General features: G+C 35.3%; 1 protein-coding gene across 3 annotated transcripts; it reads right to left on the minus strand.

Annotated features, from left to right (window-relative positions):
* Window positions 1-478: 478 nt before the first annotated feature.
* Window positions 479-5,236, minus strand: LOC114278762 (Tetratricopeptide repeat (TPR)-like superfamily protein). Of its 3 annotated transcripts, XM_082905927.1 has the most exons (4): window positions 2,005-5,236; window positions 1,287-1,339; window positions 1,131-1,169; window positions 479-942 (listed from the first exon to the last, which is right to left on the minus strand). In XM_082905927.1, the coding sequence occupies exon 1, from the start codon at window positions 5,103-5,105 to the stop codon at window positions 2,469-2,471; it is 2,637 nt and encodes an 878-aa protein (XP_082762053.1). In that variant the 5' UTR covers window positions 5,106-5,236; the 3' UTR covers window positions 479-942; window positions 1,131-1,169; window positions 1,287-1,339; window positions 2,005-2,468. The 3 variants fall into 3 exon arrangements, with proteins under 3 accessions (XP_082762053.1, XP_082762055.1, XP_082762054.1); XM_082905929.1 differs by lacking the exon at window positions 1,131-1,169 and having other exon boundaries at window positions 490-942; XM_082905928.1 differs by lacking the exons at window positions 1,131-1,169; window positions 1,287-1,339 and having other exon boundaries at window positions 633-942.
* Window positions 5,237-14,773: the final 9,537 nt, after the last annotated feature.

Raw genomic sequence — 14,773 nt, forward strand, 5'->3', positions numbered from 1 at the left:
ACTAAATTTTGATTACATTATTATTTTACAATATCTAATGAAATGATATCTAATTATTTCATATTTTAAATAATAATATCAATTTTATCCAAGTCGATTTTATTAAAACAAGAGGCACATGTCACTTATCTTTTGGATATTAAAAATCAAATGGTATGCGTACTTTTTTATGAGCAATGTTAGAAAACCAAAAATTTCACCGTCAAATTTATTCACAATAACATGGCAGGAATTAGGTTTTAGTTAATTAATTTATAAACAAATTAACTAACATGTAACATTCAACGCCAAGTGCAAGTTCAAGAAGTTTTACGGATCTTAAGCATTTTTCACTTTTTATTACTAGATTATATCAATTAATAAAATCGCTTAACACAATAGTTTAACCGAATGTATACCAAGATCTAATGGTTTAAAACTTAAAAAACTATTTTTTAGATTTATTTAGTTTTCTTGCAAAATACTCCCTCAGCAACGCTTTGTATAAGAAATTTTATTCAATTAGTAATATATCAAAACTAATTCAATATTTTTTATGCATATACATTGGCCCCTCCCGAACAAATTTCCTCGTTTCGGCCCTGATTGTGAATATAACCCACATCCCATCAAGATTTATCTCGGAATAACCCTACACCAAGTTTAAATCAATACAATATATTCAAATTTTGTACACCTTATTAAACAATTTTTTTTCTCTAGATTGATGACATTTCTAATATAGAAGTACTTACCTGCCCACTACCATGTTTCTATTCAATAATCGTGTGACTAGTATAACGGTTTAAGACACGATGAACTAATGTGTCCACTCATTATAGATTTATGGTGTCTTTCAGATGAGGCCAGATTCTCCTTCTGTTCGAATCCTCCTGGTGTCCTGTCCTAAGCCAAGCCAGTGTCATTTTCAGTCCAGTTTCCTCTCCTTTTCTCAATTAATTGCTGCAAGTCAAACAAAATGTTTAGACAAAATTAGTAGTTGCTTGGAATTACCTCTCTACCATGTAATAGGACATGTAATTTTACACACTTTCCAGGAAACATGAGTAAAACTCAAAAAGTGTAAGCATCTTAATATCCTTCATCAATCTTCTATACCAGAGAGAGAGAGAGAGAGAGAGATGGAGTACCAAGCTATTGCAATTAATGTGTCTGCCAATGAGGATAGACTGAATCAAACCCAGGAAAACAAGAGAGCAAAATCACAACCAATCACTGAAAGTTCAAGCCAAGTGAAAAACAACAGCATAAAGCAAGTAGTGATAGTCTTTGGAAAAAAGGAATACCGTTCAAGCACATGGTCAAGCCTTGAAAGAGATGAGTATTGAAAACCCTGAACCTGAAGCAATGGAAAGTGCAGCGAGAGATGAGGCTAAATTACCTTAGATCAAAAGCTTTATTTGCGTATTCTTTAAATCTTATAAAACAGACTTGAGGAAAGGTGCCTACTAAGAATTAGGTTCAAGCTCGTCCATATGTATCTTCGGGCTACCTCGTAGCCTTGTAGGCATTGGTGACAATGCCCAACAGACTCAAATAGTATCGATAGGACCTTACCACCGTGGCAAAGACCATTTTCTCAAGTTTGAAGGTCACAAGTGGTCCTTCCTAGATGAACTCCTCTCTCGAACAAGTGCTTTGGGAAGGAACCTGAGCCTATATCTTACAGAGATGACCTTGTATTTCAAGCCTATTCCACACGGTTGCATGCAGAATGATATTTTTAAGCACAGGCTATAGTTGCATGTCTTGAGTGGATTTATAAATTTTTTTTTCCAAGAGAATTCTAATTTTCTCATTCATTTAAAGTGACACTAAATATGTTAGAAAAACACCTATGTCATATTGGTATCACATCAGCACCTTATTGTGTTCAGGGTACATAAAAAATATTTGTGCTAGAGTAACACATTCACTTCACGATACTCATTAAATTATTAAATACACAAAAGAATGTTAGCATGGAAACTCTTGAATGCATAAAGAAAAATCTTCTTCACATACCTCTCTGGCCAATTTGTCAACAACAACATGGAGAGAAATGAATCCAGACTTCATAAGGCCCATTGTTTTTGGTGGGCCATCAGAAGATTCATCTCACAATTCATGAAATGCCAATCTTCTGTTGGCATGACATTTCTAAAACGACTCCTCTCTGATTAATCCATCTTCCCCAATTCCAAAGGTTCTATGTATCTTCTTCTTTGATGTGTCGACGACATACTACAGCAACAAGAAGCAAATCCATATGCTTAGGCGGTTGCTTAGTGGCTCTTCATTCTGACATGAAGTTGGGTCATCCACAAATTTGAACTCTAATATGTTGTTCCTGGCAATGTTCTCCTCTGCCATACAAAAAGATGTTTCTCCTCTGCCATACAAAAAGATTTTTCAGCTCATGAAGCCATGTGAATCCTTTGCATAATAAGTTTCTGTTACAAGCCATTCTTCACTGGTCCATTCAAGAGTCACCAATAATCACCACAAGAGCATAAACCTTCTTTAAAGTGATGAAACCGGTTTGAATCTCGAACAGTAATCTCTCTCCCCTCAATCTTTGATATTAACTTGATCACAGTGTGACAGTCACCACAAACTCGGAGATTCTTCACAATCTGGATTGGAGTACCAGAGGGTGTGGCAATTAACCCAAAAGCAATGGCCAGCCTCTCACTATGCTGAGAAAGTATAGCTTCTTTGTGTTCATCTTCAACATCATGTAGCACATAATTTGTATCTGGAAGATATCCTGCATCCTTCAATCTGACACTTAACTCTTCAAGTTCTAAATAAATACGGTCTGATAAGGGATGTGAATGATCACTGGCCAAGAATGAATAGGTCTTGTTCCTCACCTCAATCCAACTGTACCCAGCTTCCTTTTTCACTTTCCTCTTGTCCATTAATTTTCTCACTTGGGCTCTTGCTTGCCAGTTTCCTGCTGCTGCATACATATTTGATAGCAGGACATATGCAGCTGAGTCTTGTGGCTGAAGTAAAATAAGCTTTTCTGCTGCTAGTTTCCCTAAATCTAAATTTAAGTGAACACGGCAAGCTGCCAAAATGGTACGCCAAATAGTTGCACCTGCAGGGAATGGCATATTATTTATGAGTTCCATGGCTTTTTCAAGCATTCCAGCTCGACTATAGAGATCGACCATGCAAGAATAGTGCTCCATGGTAGGATTAATGAGAAGATCCTTGATCATCATGTTGAAGTATCTTTGACCTTCATCAACTAGTCCTGCATGAGTGCACGCAGAAATCACACCGATGAATGTTATATCATCCATTTCCAAGTTTTGCATTCTCATTTCCTCAAACACTTTAAGAGCCTTTTTCCCATAACCATGTTGTGCATATCCCGAGACCATCGAGTTCCATGAAACTAAGTCTCTCTCCTGTTGCCGCTTAAAAACTTCATTTGCACTCTCAATGTTCCCTCTCTTTGCATACATGGTAACAAGAGCACTACTTACACATAAAGCATTATTATATCCTGATTTAATTGAGCTTGCATGAATCTGTTTTCCATGCTCCACTCCCGCAGTAGGACTAGCACATGCATTGATGACACTGGAGAAGGTAAACTCATTTGGCCAAACACCCTCTGTTGCTAACTGGAGGAAAATTTTAATGGCTCCCTCGGTGTCCCCTATTTGGGCATACCCTGCTAGCATTGCAGACCATGCCACAATGTCCTTCCCTTCTATTAGTCCAAAAACTTGTGCAGCTTCACTGGTATTACCTATCTTAATGTAAGCATCCAAAAGTGCAGTGCCTACTGAAGGTGAGTTCTCATAATTGGTTTTGATCACTTGTGCATGTACTTGGAACAGAGAAGCAACAGGGTGAGCAGTAAGGACAGTTGAATAAGTAAAATGATTTGGCCTAGCACCCTTTCTCCTCATTTGGCAGAAAAGATTCACTGCTTGCTCTACTCCACCGTTCTGCAAGTACCCACTAATCATGGCTGTCCATGACACCACATTACAAATCCCATGCATTGTGCAAAACAGTCTGAAGGCATCATCCATTTCACTGCACTTACTATACGTAACCATAACTGCTGTTTTAATATTGAGATCGGAAACAAAACCATCCTTAAGAATCCGACAATGGAGTTGTCTTGCAAAACCCATTTCTTTAAGGCTAGCGCATAACTTGATAATTGTAGCAAAAATCATCTGTGTTAGCTTTACACCTTCAAGTCTCATCTGATAAAACAGTTTAAGAGCATCTAGATGAAGGCCATTTGTTACAAAACCAGCAATCATGCCATTCCAGGAAACTGCATCCCTATTCAACATATTGTCAAACAGAGCTTTGGCATCTCTGACCATCCCTGACTTTGAATACATAGTAATCAAAGAATTACCCACAAATGTAGTCGATTCGAAACCATTTTTAATAACCATACTATGTACTTGAATGCCCTTGTCAATTGCATCATCATCAGCCAAAGCTTGAAAAACAGTCGCAAAGGTAAGCGGGTTAGGCTTGATTCCCTCTGCTTGCATCTGGAAAAATATTTTTATTGCCTGATCAACCAACCCATTCCGCGAATAACCCGCAAGCAATGAAGTCCAAGACACCACATTTTTCTCCGGCATTTCATAAAAAAATTTCTTCCCATCAACAACATTCTCAGTTTTCATATACATATCAACAAGAGAAGTACCAACACTAACATCCTCTAAAAACCCAGATTTAAAACAATGACAATGTACTTGTTTACCAACAATCTGATCAAATAGGCATCCACAAACCTTCAAAATACAAGAAAGGCTAGACCCATCAATCCGCAAACCCGAACGATGAGTACCCACAAAGAGATTCAGAGCCTCGACGTTGAGATTGTTGCGGGAGTACTCGAAGAGCAATTGGTTATTGTCAGAAAGGATTCTTGGGGAAATTTCATCGAACAGGTGGTGTGCTTCAGAAAAACCAGTGGGTTCGAACCCCACAGGAGGTTCGGGATTGAGAGCAACAGCTCGAGATTGATTGACAGTTTTGGTGTGGAATGGGGTTTGAAATTGTTGGAAATACTTGAGAATTTGGTGGATTTTATTTAGTGACACATTTGTAACAGGTCCAACAACCATATTAAGAGTTTTAAAAAATGATTGAGGAAGGATAGTGAAAGAGGAGAGGCCGAGAGGCAGGATAAGTGCGGCGGAGGGCGGTTTGGTTGCAGGCGGAGGAGGGTGAAGTCAGGGAGCAGTCTACCCGTCAGTCGTAAAATGACTTTAACGATTGCCACGATGATAGAGAGGCCTAATAATAAGAGAGAAAAAAAATAAAAATAAAGATATAAATATATATATATATATATATCATATCACATGTGAGTTTTATTTATTGTCTAATTTTAAAATTTTAAAAAGAGTTTTAGTAATATATCAAGGAGTAGAGTAGAGTTTACATATGATGTTATATATGTGCTTATGTTTTTGTTTTTGTTTTGTTTTGTTATTTATTTATTTATTTTTTCTCTTGTCACATTATTAGAGTTTTAAGGGTGTGTTTGTTTGAATAGACTGGATAAGGGGGATTGTAATCTATCGGACTATTAGTCTCGGGATGCATTGTTTCCGGATTATTTGGTTGGATTAGATTTGTATCCTATGTTTGTTTAGTCATGAATTGGACTATTTTTAGTGAATCTAATGTTTGGTTAGACGGACTGGATAATAACAAATGTTCAAAAGACTATTTTACCCTTATAATTTATAATTTTTATTTAATATATAATTTGTAATTTGTAATTTGTAATCTATAATTTATAATTTATAATTTAACAATACTAAGAAAATTTAATTTATAAGGCCATAATTTTTAATTTATTATTTTTAATCAAATTAAATTTATAATTTATATTTTTTATTTAATATATAATTTTAAATTAACGACAATAAAAAATAATTTTTAACGATTTCAGCAAGGGTTGTTTGGAATGTGCTATATAAGTGCACTTTTTGACTCTTTGGCTAGAAAAGTAGAGAAAAAAAATGTATTTTTGGATAACTTTGTGACTTTTTATGAAAATATGTGTAATAAAATATTGTAGTAAAATCAAATGATCATTCTATCATTGTTGGCAAAATAATAATTTTGTCCTCTAGGCTTTCCCACAAGTTTCGGTAGACTTTTTTACTTTTGTAGGTTATCCAAACCAAATTTCTCATATTAGCATATTTTTTTTATTTTTTTAGGTTATATTATTATTTTTATTTTTTATAAAAAAAAATTATATTTATTTAGATGATTCCTAACCCCTCTAAATAAATGAAAAATTATGATCACCCAATTATTTTTGGTAACCTTTACAGTTTAGTATTTTTTAATTTTAAAAAACATGAGTTTTTTTGCAATATCAGTTGGTACACATGAAATTGGACATTCTTTTAATAATAACTTTAGTAGTTAGTTTTTTTTATTTAATGAAATATGAAATTTTCACCCCGCACTGATTTGCCGTTAGTAGATAATTAAAAGGGAGTGAAAACAAATTCGAAATTTTGTATCGGTTTGAATTGATTTGAAATTAAATCAGGATTTAATTCATAGTTTAAGATTTCATAAAAATTGAAACTAAACTAAATCATTAAAATTATGGGGTTAATTTAAACAAAATCATTTAAACACGGTTCGATTTGATTTAGAACCACGGATGGCCTAATCTATTCACAAAAAAAAAAAAACTATATAACATTTTCAAAAAAATTTAAGCTATCATAAATTTCAGAATTAATAATAACATACCCATCAAATAAATTACTCTCATAATATTCACCAATTAAACAAAAGCATAATATCAAGCAAATTTGATCAATATTTAATCTATCATGATTTTTTCGAAACATAAACTTTCAAAATATAAACATAAACATACATATTATTTCACCATTAACTTAAAGATATATAAGATCTAATAAATAAATATATATGATTTAAATTATATGGTCCCATACCGTTCAAATTCAAAATCGTGAACTTAAATTCAGAACCAATTTGTGGAGATTGATTCTCTAATTTTTCAAATTAAGACCGAACCATAAATTAAAAAAAAACAAACCAAATTTATTAAATTAGTCCAGACCGATTCGATTTGGAAAATTTTCAATTTCCTTGCTAGCCCTACAAATTTTAATTACAAATGTGTGGAATCTCATGCTTTCCACACACCTTACCTCTGGGGCGTTTTGACAGCATAGTAAAAAGTTAGTTTTTTTATTTTTTTGAATCACGTCACCTATTTATTTTTCACAAAAAAAGAAAGTCATAAAAAAATTAAAAAGTTAATTTTTTACCAACTTTTTAAAATACCACTTTTCTGTCTTCTTGTTCCACGTGCCTTTAGAAAATGCGTGAAGTTTTTTAACTTTTATTTTAATTTAATAAATTATGCATAAATTTTAATATATAAATTTGATTTTTATATAATTAGTACAATGGAATGCACATTGATGATATCTTAAACTGAAATTAATATTAAATATATAAATTCAAAAATAATAAATAATAATAAATAATTCACTTTTTCGATTTGAAACCCAACAATGTTACATACATAAAATTCATAAACAAAAGTATATCAAAAGAAAAAGAATTACGTGATCTAAATTTATTTTAGATATAAAATTTATAAATTGAATATAGGTTATATATATATATTTTTTTATCTATAACCCAAACAGTCCTTTAAAACGCACACCATGTAACACAAAAATCTCACCCAAACACTAAACCAATTTGTATGTAACACAAAAATCTCATCCAAACACTAAACCAATTTGTATGTAACACAAAAATCTCACCCAAGCACTAAACCAATTCACAAATTGATTGAGCAAACAAGTCTTCAAAAGCAGAGCACAAATTTTCTTCGACCCACGTTTCTGTTCACCGAATTGATTGATCAATTGTTATAGACGCCGCTGCTTTTCGGAAAGATGAAATAATACTCCAAAAATAATTGAGATTTTTACCTATTGAGATTTTTTTAATTTTATTTTAGGAAAAATCGGTCTAAGGTCACTCTCTCACTTTTCGTAATGGAAGAGATTTACAAAATTATTTTTTGATGTCTAAAGTCTCTAAACATATATCAGAGAAATTTCAGTCATTTATACTATCTTCATCATCTGATCCACGGCAAACCCAACAGCCCGACTTTGAGTCCTCCTCATCTTCTAACACTTCCCAAAGCTTTACCCAGTGGAGATTCCCACTCCCAAACTCACGCATCTCACACCAGTCTCACCCACCACCGCCGCCGCCGGAATCTGACCCATCACCACCCCAAACCCACCGCCATTCTTACCCACAACCACCGCCTCCAGAACTCTTCCACCTCGCCGAGCTCCAACTCACTTCAGACTCCGATTCTGACCGACTCAATGCCCTCCACATGCTTCTTCTCTCGCAAAAGCCATTAACCTACGAACCGTGGTCTCGAACCGAAAAACTGCAGTACAAAGTCAAATGGCTTTTAAGAGGCAGCACCTTTGGACTCCTGAATGTCCAACTCATGCTCTGCTACCATGATACATGAATCTGCTTCCAAAGGTGAGGCCATGCTCTTACCCTTTTGTGGTGAGTTAAGCATTTCGGTTGTGCACTGTACATCAGGCGTTATGCCAACTTGATCTATGTCATGAAGTGCTGGTGATAAATACTTTGCAACGGTGACAAATAGAGCTAATCCACCATGCAGCTCTGTAATACTCTGTGGCACAAAAAAAAAAAAGAAGAGAAAATTGAATGAACACCCACAAAAAATTTCAATTCAGAGAAATTTGAACACCCAGAGAAAATCTCAATCCAGAGAAAATTGAATTTCTTTGGATTTTTGTGATTTTCTCTGGGAATTCTGAGTTTTTGTGATTTTCTCTGGGGTTTGGAATTTAGAATCTTGTGTTTGAATTTCTCTGGTTTCAATCCAGAGAATTTCTCTGGTTTGTCTGGTTTGGAAAGAATTTCTCTGGTTTTGGACCAGAGAAATTTGTGGGTTTGTAGGTTTGTTAGACATGGGTTTAATTGCAGTTAATAGAGCCAGAGAAATTTGCGAAGTCAGAGAAATTTTATTATCCTGAGCTCTCTCTTCTTTGACAATGGCTCCGGTGAGAAACAGACCAACACCAAAGCCGATGCTGATGATGCCATGGCCCATGAGTCGTTCAGGCTGTCGGAGCTGAAACAAACATCTGTGACACAATTTGGGCTGCCGGACATTGATCGGAACTTTTGTTTGTTGGATCGGTGAATCCCTGATGTTGATTCTAGCATTAGCTTATGGAAATCCTCCACTTTGTCTTGTTTTCAACATACAGGTATATACATAAACAATCAAGATTCAAGAACACAATGATGGAAATAATTGGAATAGATCAATGCATTGACAAGAAGGTACAAACCTTGTAGATTTGAAGAACCAAGAGCTAGTTTTGGTATTCTACTGCGAGACAGGGCTTTAGATTACTGAAATTTCTCTGGATCCTGTTGAGGGACCTTAGACATCATGGAAATATTTGATGTCCTTTATACTATAAAGTCTTAATATCAGGGACCTTAAAAAAAATTCCCCTTTATTTTATCAAAGTCCTAATTATTACCGAACAGATTATTGAATACCTATTGGGCCTTTCGAAGTCAGATATAATATATTAAAATATATTATAACCAACACCAAATTTAATTAATTATTTTTAATAAACCAATTGGGTCTCATACTCCACTAAGGAGGCATACCCAACAATTCTCCCGCTACCGACTTAGGTGGAGACATCAACCATACTCGCCAAAGTTCAACACTTCAAATGTTTATCCCTTGACAAAGTTTTAGTCAACATATCCAAAATATTATCATCTGTGTAAACCTTTTCGAGTTGTAATAATTTCAAATCTAACACATCATGAATCCAATGATATCTTATATCAATATGTTTCGATCTCGAATGCACTTTGATTATCACAATAAATCACATACCTTTCTTGCTTCAAACCCAACTCTTGCAAAAAAATTCTTCAACCATAACTCTTCTTTGCAAGCTTCCGTAATGGCAATAAATTCGGCTTCGGTAGTTGAGAGAGCAACACATTTTTGTAATTTAGATTGCCATGCCACAGGTCCTCCTGCAAAAGTCATCAAATATCCCGTAGTAGATTTTCTAGAATGAATATCATTGGTCATGTCAGAATCCGTGAACCCATCAAGCATTGGCTTGCCATTCCTAAAACACAAACACACCTTCAAAGTCCCTCGAAGATATCTTAGAATCCATTTCACCTCTGCCCAATGTTCTTTACTCGGATTAGAGAGAAAACGACCCACCACACTAATGGAGTGAGCAATATCCGACCTTGTACAAACCATGGCGTACATCAAAGAACCACCCGCTGAAGCATAAGGAATTTTCAGCATCTCTTCCTTGTCTTTGTCACTTGTAGGATATTGATTTGAACTAACTTTGAAGTGACTCACAAGTGGACAACCAACTGGCTTTAGTTTATCCATGTTGAACCTCTCAAGCACTTTCTCAATGTAACTTTCTTGAGATAACCAAATCAGTCCTTTTTTGCGGTCACGAACAATTTTCATACTAAGTATTTGCTTTGCCGGCCCCAAATCTTTCATGGCAAAAGACTTGCTCAACTCCAATTTGAACATGATAATCATAGTATAATCTCGACCCACAATTAACATGTCATCAACATAAAGCAAAAGAATAATAAATTTGCTATCCGAAATTTCTTTCACAAACACACAATGGTTTGAAGTGGTTTTAGAAAAACCATTATTCATTATGAAAGAGTCAATTTTTTTGTACCATTGCCATAGGGCTTGCTTGAGGCCAAACTTTTCTTCAATTTGCAAACTAGTTTCTCTTTCCCTTTCTCCACAAAACGTTTTGATTGTTCCATGTACATTTCTTCTTCAAGGTCAACATGAAGAAATGCGGTCTTCACATCAAGTTGTTCAAATTCAAAGTTTATACTTGCGGTCATGCCAAGTACAATCTGAATAGAAGATATCTTCACAATCGGCGAGAAAATCTCATCAAAGTCAATACTTTTCTTTTGCTCAAAACCTTTCACAACAAGGCATGCCTTGTACCTTAGATTCTTACCATAATTCTTAAATTTGAAGACCCACTTATTTTTCAGAATTTTCCTCCTCTTAGGGAACTTCACCAAATCATAAGTGTGTTTTTCAATCAATGAATACATTTCCTCTTCCACGGGTTTTTTCCAGTCACCTTTCTTTGCATGCTCAATTGCTTCTTGGTAGCTCTCGGGCTCCCCTTGATTGGATATCAGTACAAATTCATTGGGAGGATATTTTTTCGAAGATTGCCGGTCCCTTGTAGATTTTCTCAACTCAAGTTATTGTGGCGGTTCTGAAGTTGGATGCTTTTCCTCAATTTTGGGCTCAACTTCATTTGGAGTAGCATCGTCCTCTACATCTTCAATAGATGGTTGCACATCTCCCATATTTTCATCATCCACCGAAGATAAAGGAGATGGATCCATGTCAATGAGATCACTAGTTTTTTCCTCTAGTTTATCACTTTTGCTAAAGTCTTCAATTGTTTGGTCTTCAAGAAACACAACATCACGCCTTCGAATAACTTTCTTGTCAATTGGATCCCACAATCTATAACCAAATTCATCATGTCCATAGCCAAGAAAAATGCATTGTCTTGACTTGCTATCAAGCTTGGACCTCTCATCATTTGGAAATTGAACAAAGTCTCGGCAACCAAACACTCTCAAGTGCTCATAAGACACATTTTTGCCAGTCTAAACTCTTTCTGGAACATCACCATTCAAATGATAGGAATGGGACAAATTGATTATGTCAACCGCTGTCCTCATTGTCTCACCCCAAAAGAATCTTGGTAAGTTAGCATGTGAAAGCAAACACTTTGTTTTTTCTACAATGGTGCTATTCATCTTCTTGCCAATGCTATTTTGTTGAGGAGTCTTCTTAACTGTCTTTTGATGCCAAATACCTTGGCTGCAACAATACTCATCAAATGGCCTAATGTATTCACCACCATTGTTTGTTCGGATGCACTTCAATTTATGCCCTGTTTCTTTTTCAACCGTCGCCTGAAAATGCTTAAATACATCTAAAACTTGATATTTAGTTTTTAGTGCAAAAACCCAAACTTTCCTTGAATAATCATCAATGAAAGTAACAAAATAAAGTGCACCACTATGTGTTCTAACTTTTAAAAGACCACAAACATCCAAATGAATCAACTCCAAAACATTTGCTTTTCTAGAAACAACATTTTTATGAAAAGAAACTCTGTGTTGTTTGCCTGCCAAGAAATGAACACAAGTTTTAAGATGAGTATCTTTCAAACTGGGTAGAAGCTCTTTCTTGAACAAAACTTGCAACCCTTTTTCACTCACGTGCCCAAGCCATTTGTGCCAAAATTTGGTAGAAGTATCATCTTCAAGTCCATTGATAATAACTTTACAAATTTTTCCTTACAACGAATAAAGTGTGTGAGTCTTCTTGCACTTAGCCACGACCAAAGAACCCTTTGTGAGCTTTCATTTTCTATCACCAAATTTGTTGTTATAGCCTTCATCATCTAGCTTCCCGATAGAGATCAAATTAAGGTGAATGTCGGGAACATGCCTTACATCTTTAAGTAACAACTCGCAGCCCAAATTACAAGTAGTTCACTCAAATCATGAATATTATTATTATTATTATGTATCCCTAATCTAATGTTGTCGTCTTCATTGTAAACGGAGAAACAACAATTTTGACATAGCCCACATTTTACAAAATTCTGACTTACAAACAAAATATTATTTTTTACCCAATTTTTTACCCAATTTTTTACTTCTTCATTTAAAAAAGGAAATGAATTAAAGGGGCTAGTATATGAGGGCCTCTCTCATTTGTAACAATCCCTCGAAAATGTTTTTAATTGGGGGTATTTTGTTACGTAATCGGTGGGACATCTTTCTTTGCAGAGTGCAAAGAATTGTTCCTCCGTTTCTGCTTCTGTAAGTATTCCCCTCCAGAGTTCGTCTCTGTTCTTCGAGGGACTTTGTCCCCTTAGATGAAAATTCTCCCCATTTTATGAAATTGCCGCCTTTCTGTATATATTATCGACTTGCTATTGAAGAATGGAGTTTTTCTATATTTGGATAATAGATTCTCCCGTTGGTTCCAATGAGATCAAAAAATCTCTGGTTTGAGGTTTGGATTTTCTTTGTGCATTGAACCATGGCATAAAGGTGAGAGTTTCCATCTTCATGGAGCTCCTTTGCGACAAGTATGTAATATGGCTGACAGGCTAGTTGGAGAAGGGATTGGAGGTGTTCTAAGAGTTGTTCTTTTGGGCAAGGGATTGTGGGTAGGTAAGGAAAACATTCTTGACATAGAAACGGAAAGAGGCTTGGTGAGACATTTTGTAGTGATAAACAGTAAACTCACACCGGCCGTTATTAGTTAAAAAACCTAGTGTGAATGGTGCGAGTTAGTGTGATTTGGGGGGAGACGTAGTATTAATATTACTAGCACCCCCCCTCTCCGCGCTGATCTTGGCCGTCCATTCATATACTTATGGACACGTGTATGGATGAGGTTAAAGGAAAGTTACACCCGGGCCCAAATATGAGTGGTATGAGTACTTTTGATTCCTTTGCCGGATAGTGCTATATACGTGTCACGTTTATGGTGGTTTGCGTGGTTGTAAAGTAAAGATATTTTTAGAATGATTAGCATAAAGCAAAGGCGGGAAAATTATTATGCTTTTGAATTATTTTGAATGAAGAATCTTCGTCCTTACACCCCGGCCACTTTTGCTATTTATTTGGTACCAGAAAATATTTGATGGTAGAGAGGAATATGCTTTTGCAGTAGGATAGCTATTGTGGTGACGTTGTTTTCTAGTACCTTGTTTTGTCCCTCCTTTTCTGCCTTTCTTTTTTGTTGATTGTATTGGTATATAATGTTGTACTCTTTAGAAGAGTATCCTGAGAATTACGGGTAGTTCACTCAAATGTGTGTAGATCATTTTTTCCAAGCAAACATCACCCATGCCTACAATCTTAGACAAACCTTCATTACCCATTTGAACACACCCATAATCTCTTTTGGTGTAGGTAGTGAACAAATCAACACGAGAAGTCACATAAAAAGAAGCATCAAAATCAATCACCTAATTACTCTCTTCACCTACAAAATTGACATAATCATCTTCACAAATGATTATGAGATCATCATCGGTAGTAATTGCCGTTGTGTCTTCTTGCTTCTTATCCATACTTTGTCACGCCTTTTTCTCCTTATTCTTAAGTTTTTGGCATTCTCGCTTCATGTGTCCTTTCTTATGGCAATAATGGCACTCAATGTCTTTCTTTGAAAAAGAACCATATCTTGATTTGTCACGACTTTTATCACGACCATGAGGAGTCTTTCTCCTCCCTCTTGTTTTGCTTTGGCCTCTGACAACAAATGCTTTCGAATGAGAGGAAACCACTGTTTTTCTTCTAGTTTCTTCATTCAATAAGCTACTAGTGACTTAGCTCATTGTGACAATTTCATCGGGTGCCAAATTACTAACCGTCACAACCAAAGTCTCCCAACTTTTGGGCAAAGAAATAAGTAGCATCAAAGCCTGCAACTCATCATTAAAAACAATTTTCATAAAAGCAAATTGGTTAATAATACTCTTTATTTCATTCAAATATTCCGAAATGGGGCTACCATCTTTATATTTTAAATTAACTAACTTAT

Source organism: Camellia sinensis, chromosome 14 (genome assembly GCF_055761805.1).
Source record: "Camellia sinensis isolate YWXY chromosome 14, ASM5576180v1, whole genome shotgun sequence".
Lineage (NCBI taxonomy): Eukaryota > Viridiplantae > Streptophyta > Magnoliopsida > Ericales > Theaceae > Camellia > Camellia sinensis.

What these genes read in the sequence shown, in the direction of transcription:
- LOC114278762 (XM_082905927.1), bottom strand. Translation starts at nt 5,105, where the DNA reads ATGGTTGTTGGACCTGTTACAAATGTGTCACTAAATAAAATCCACCAA.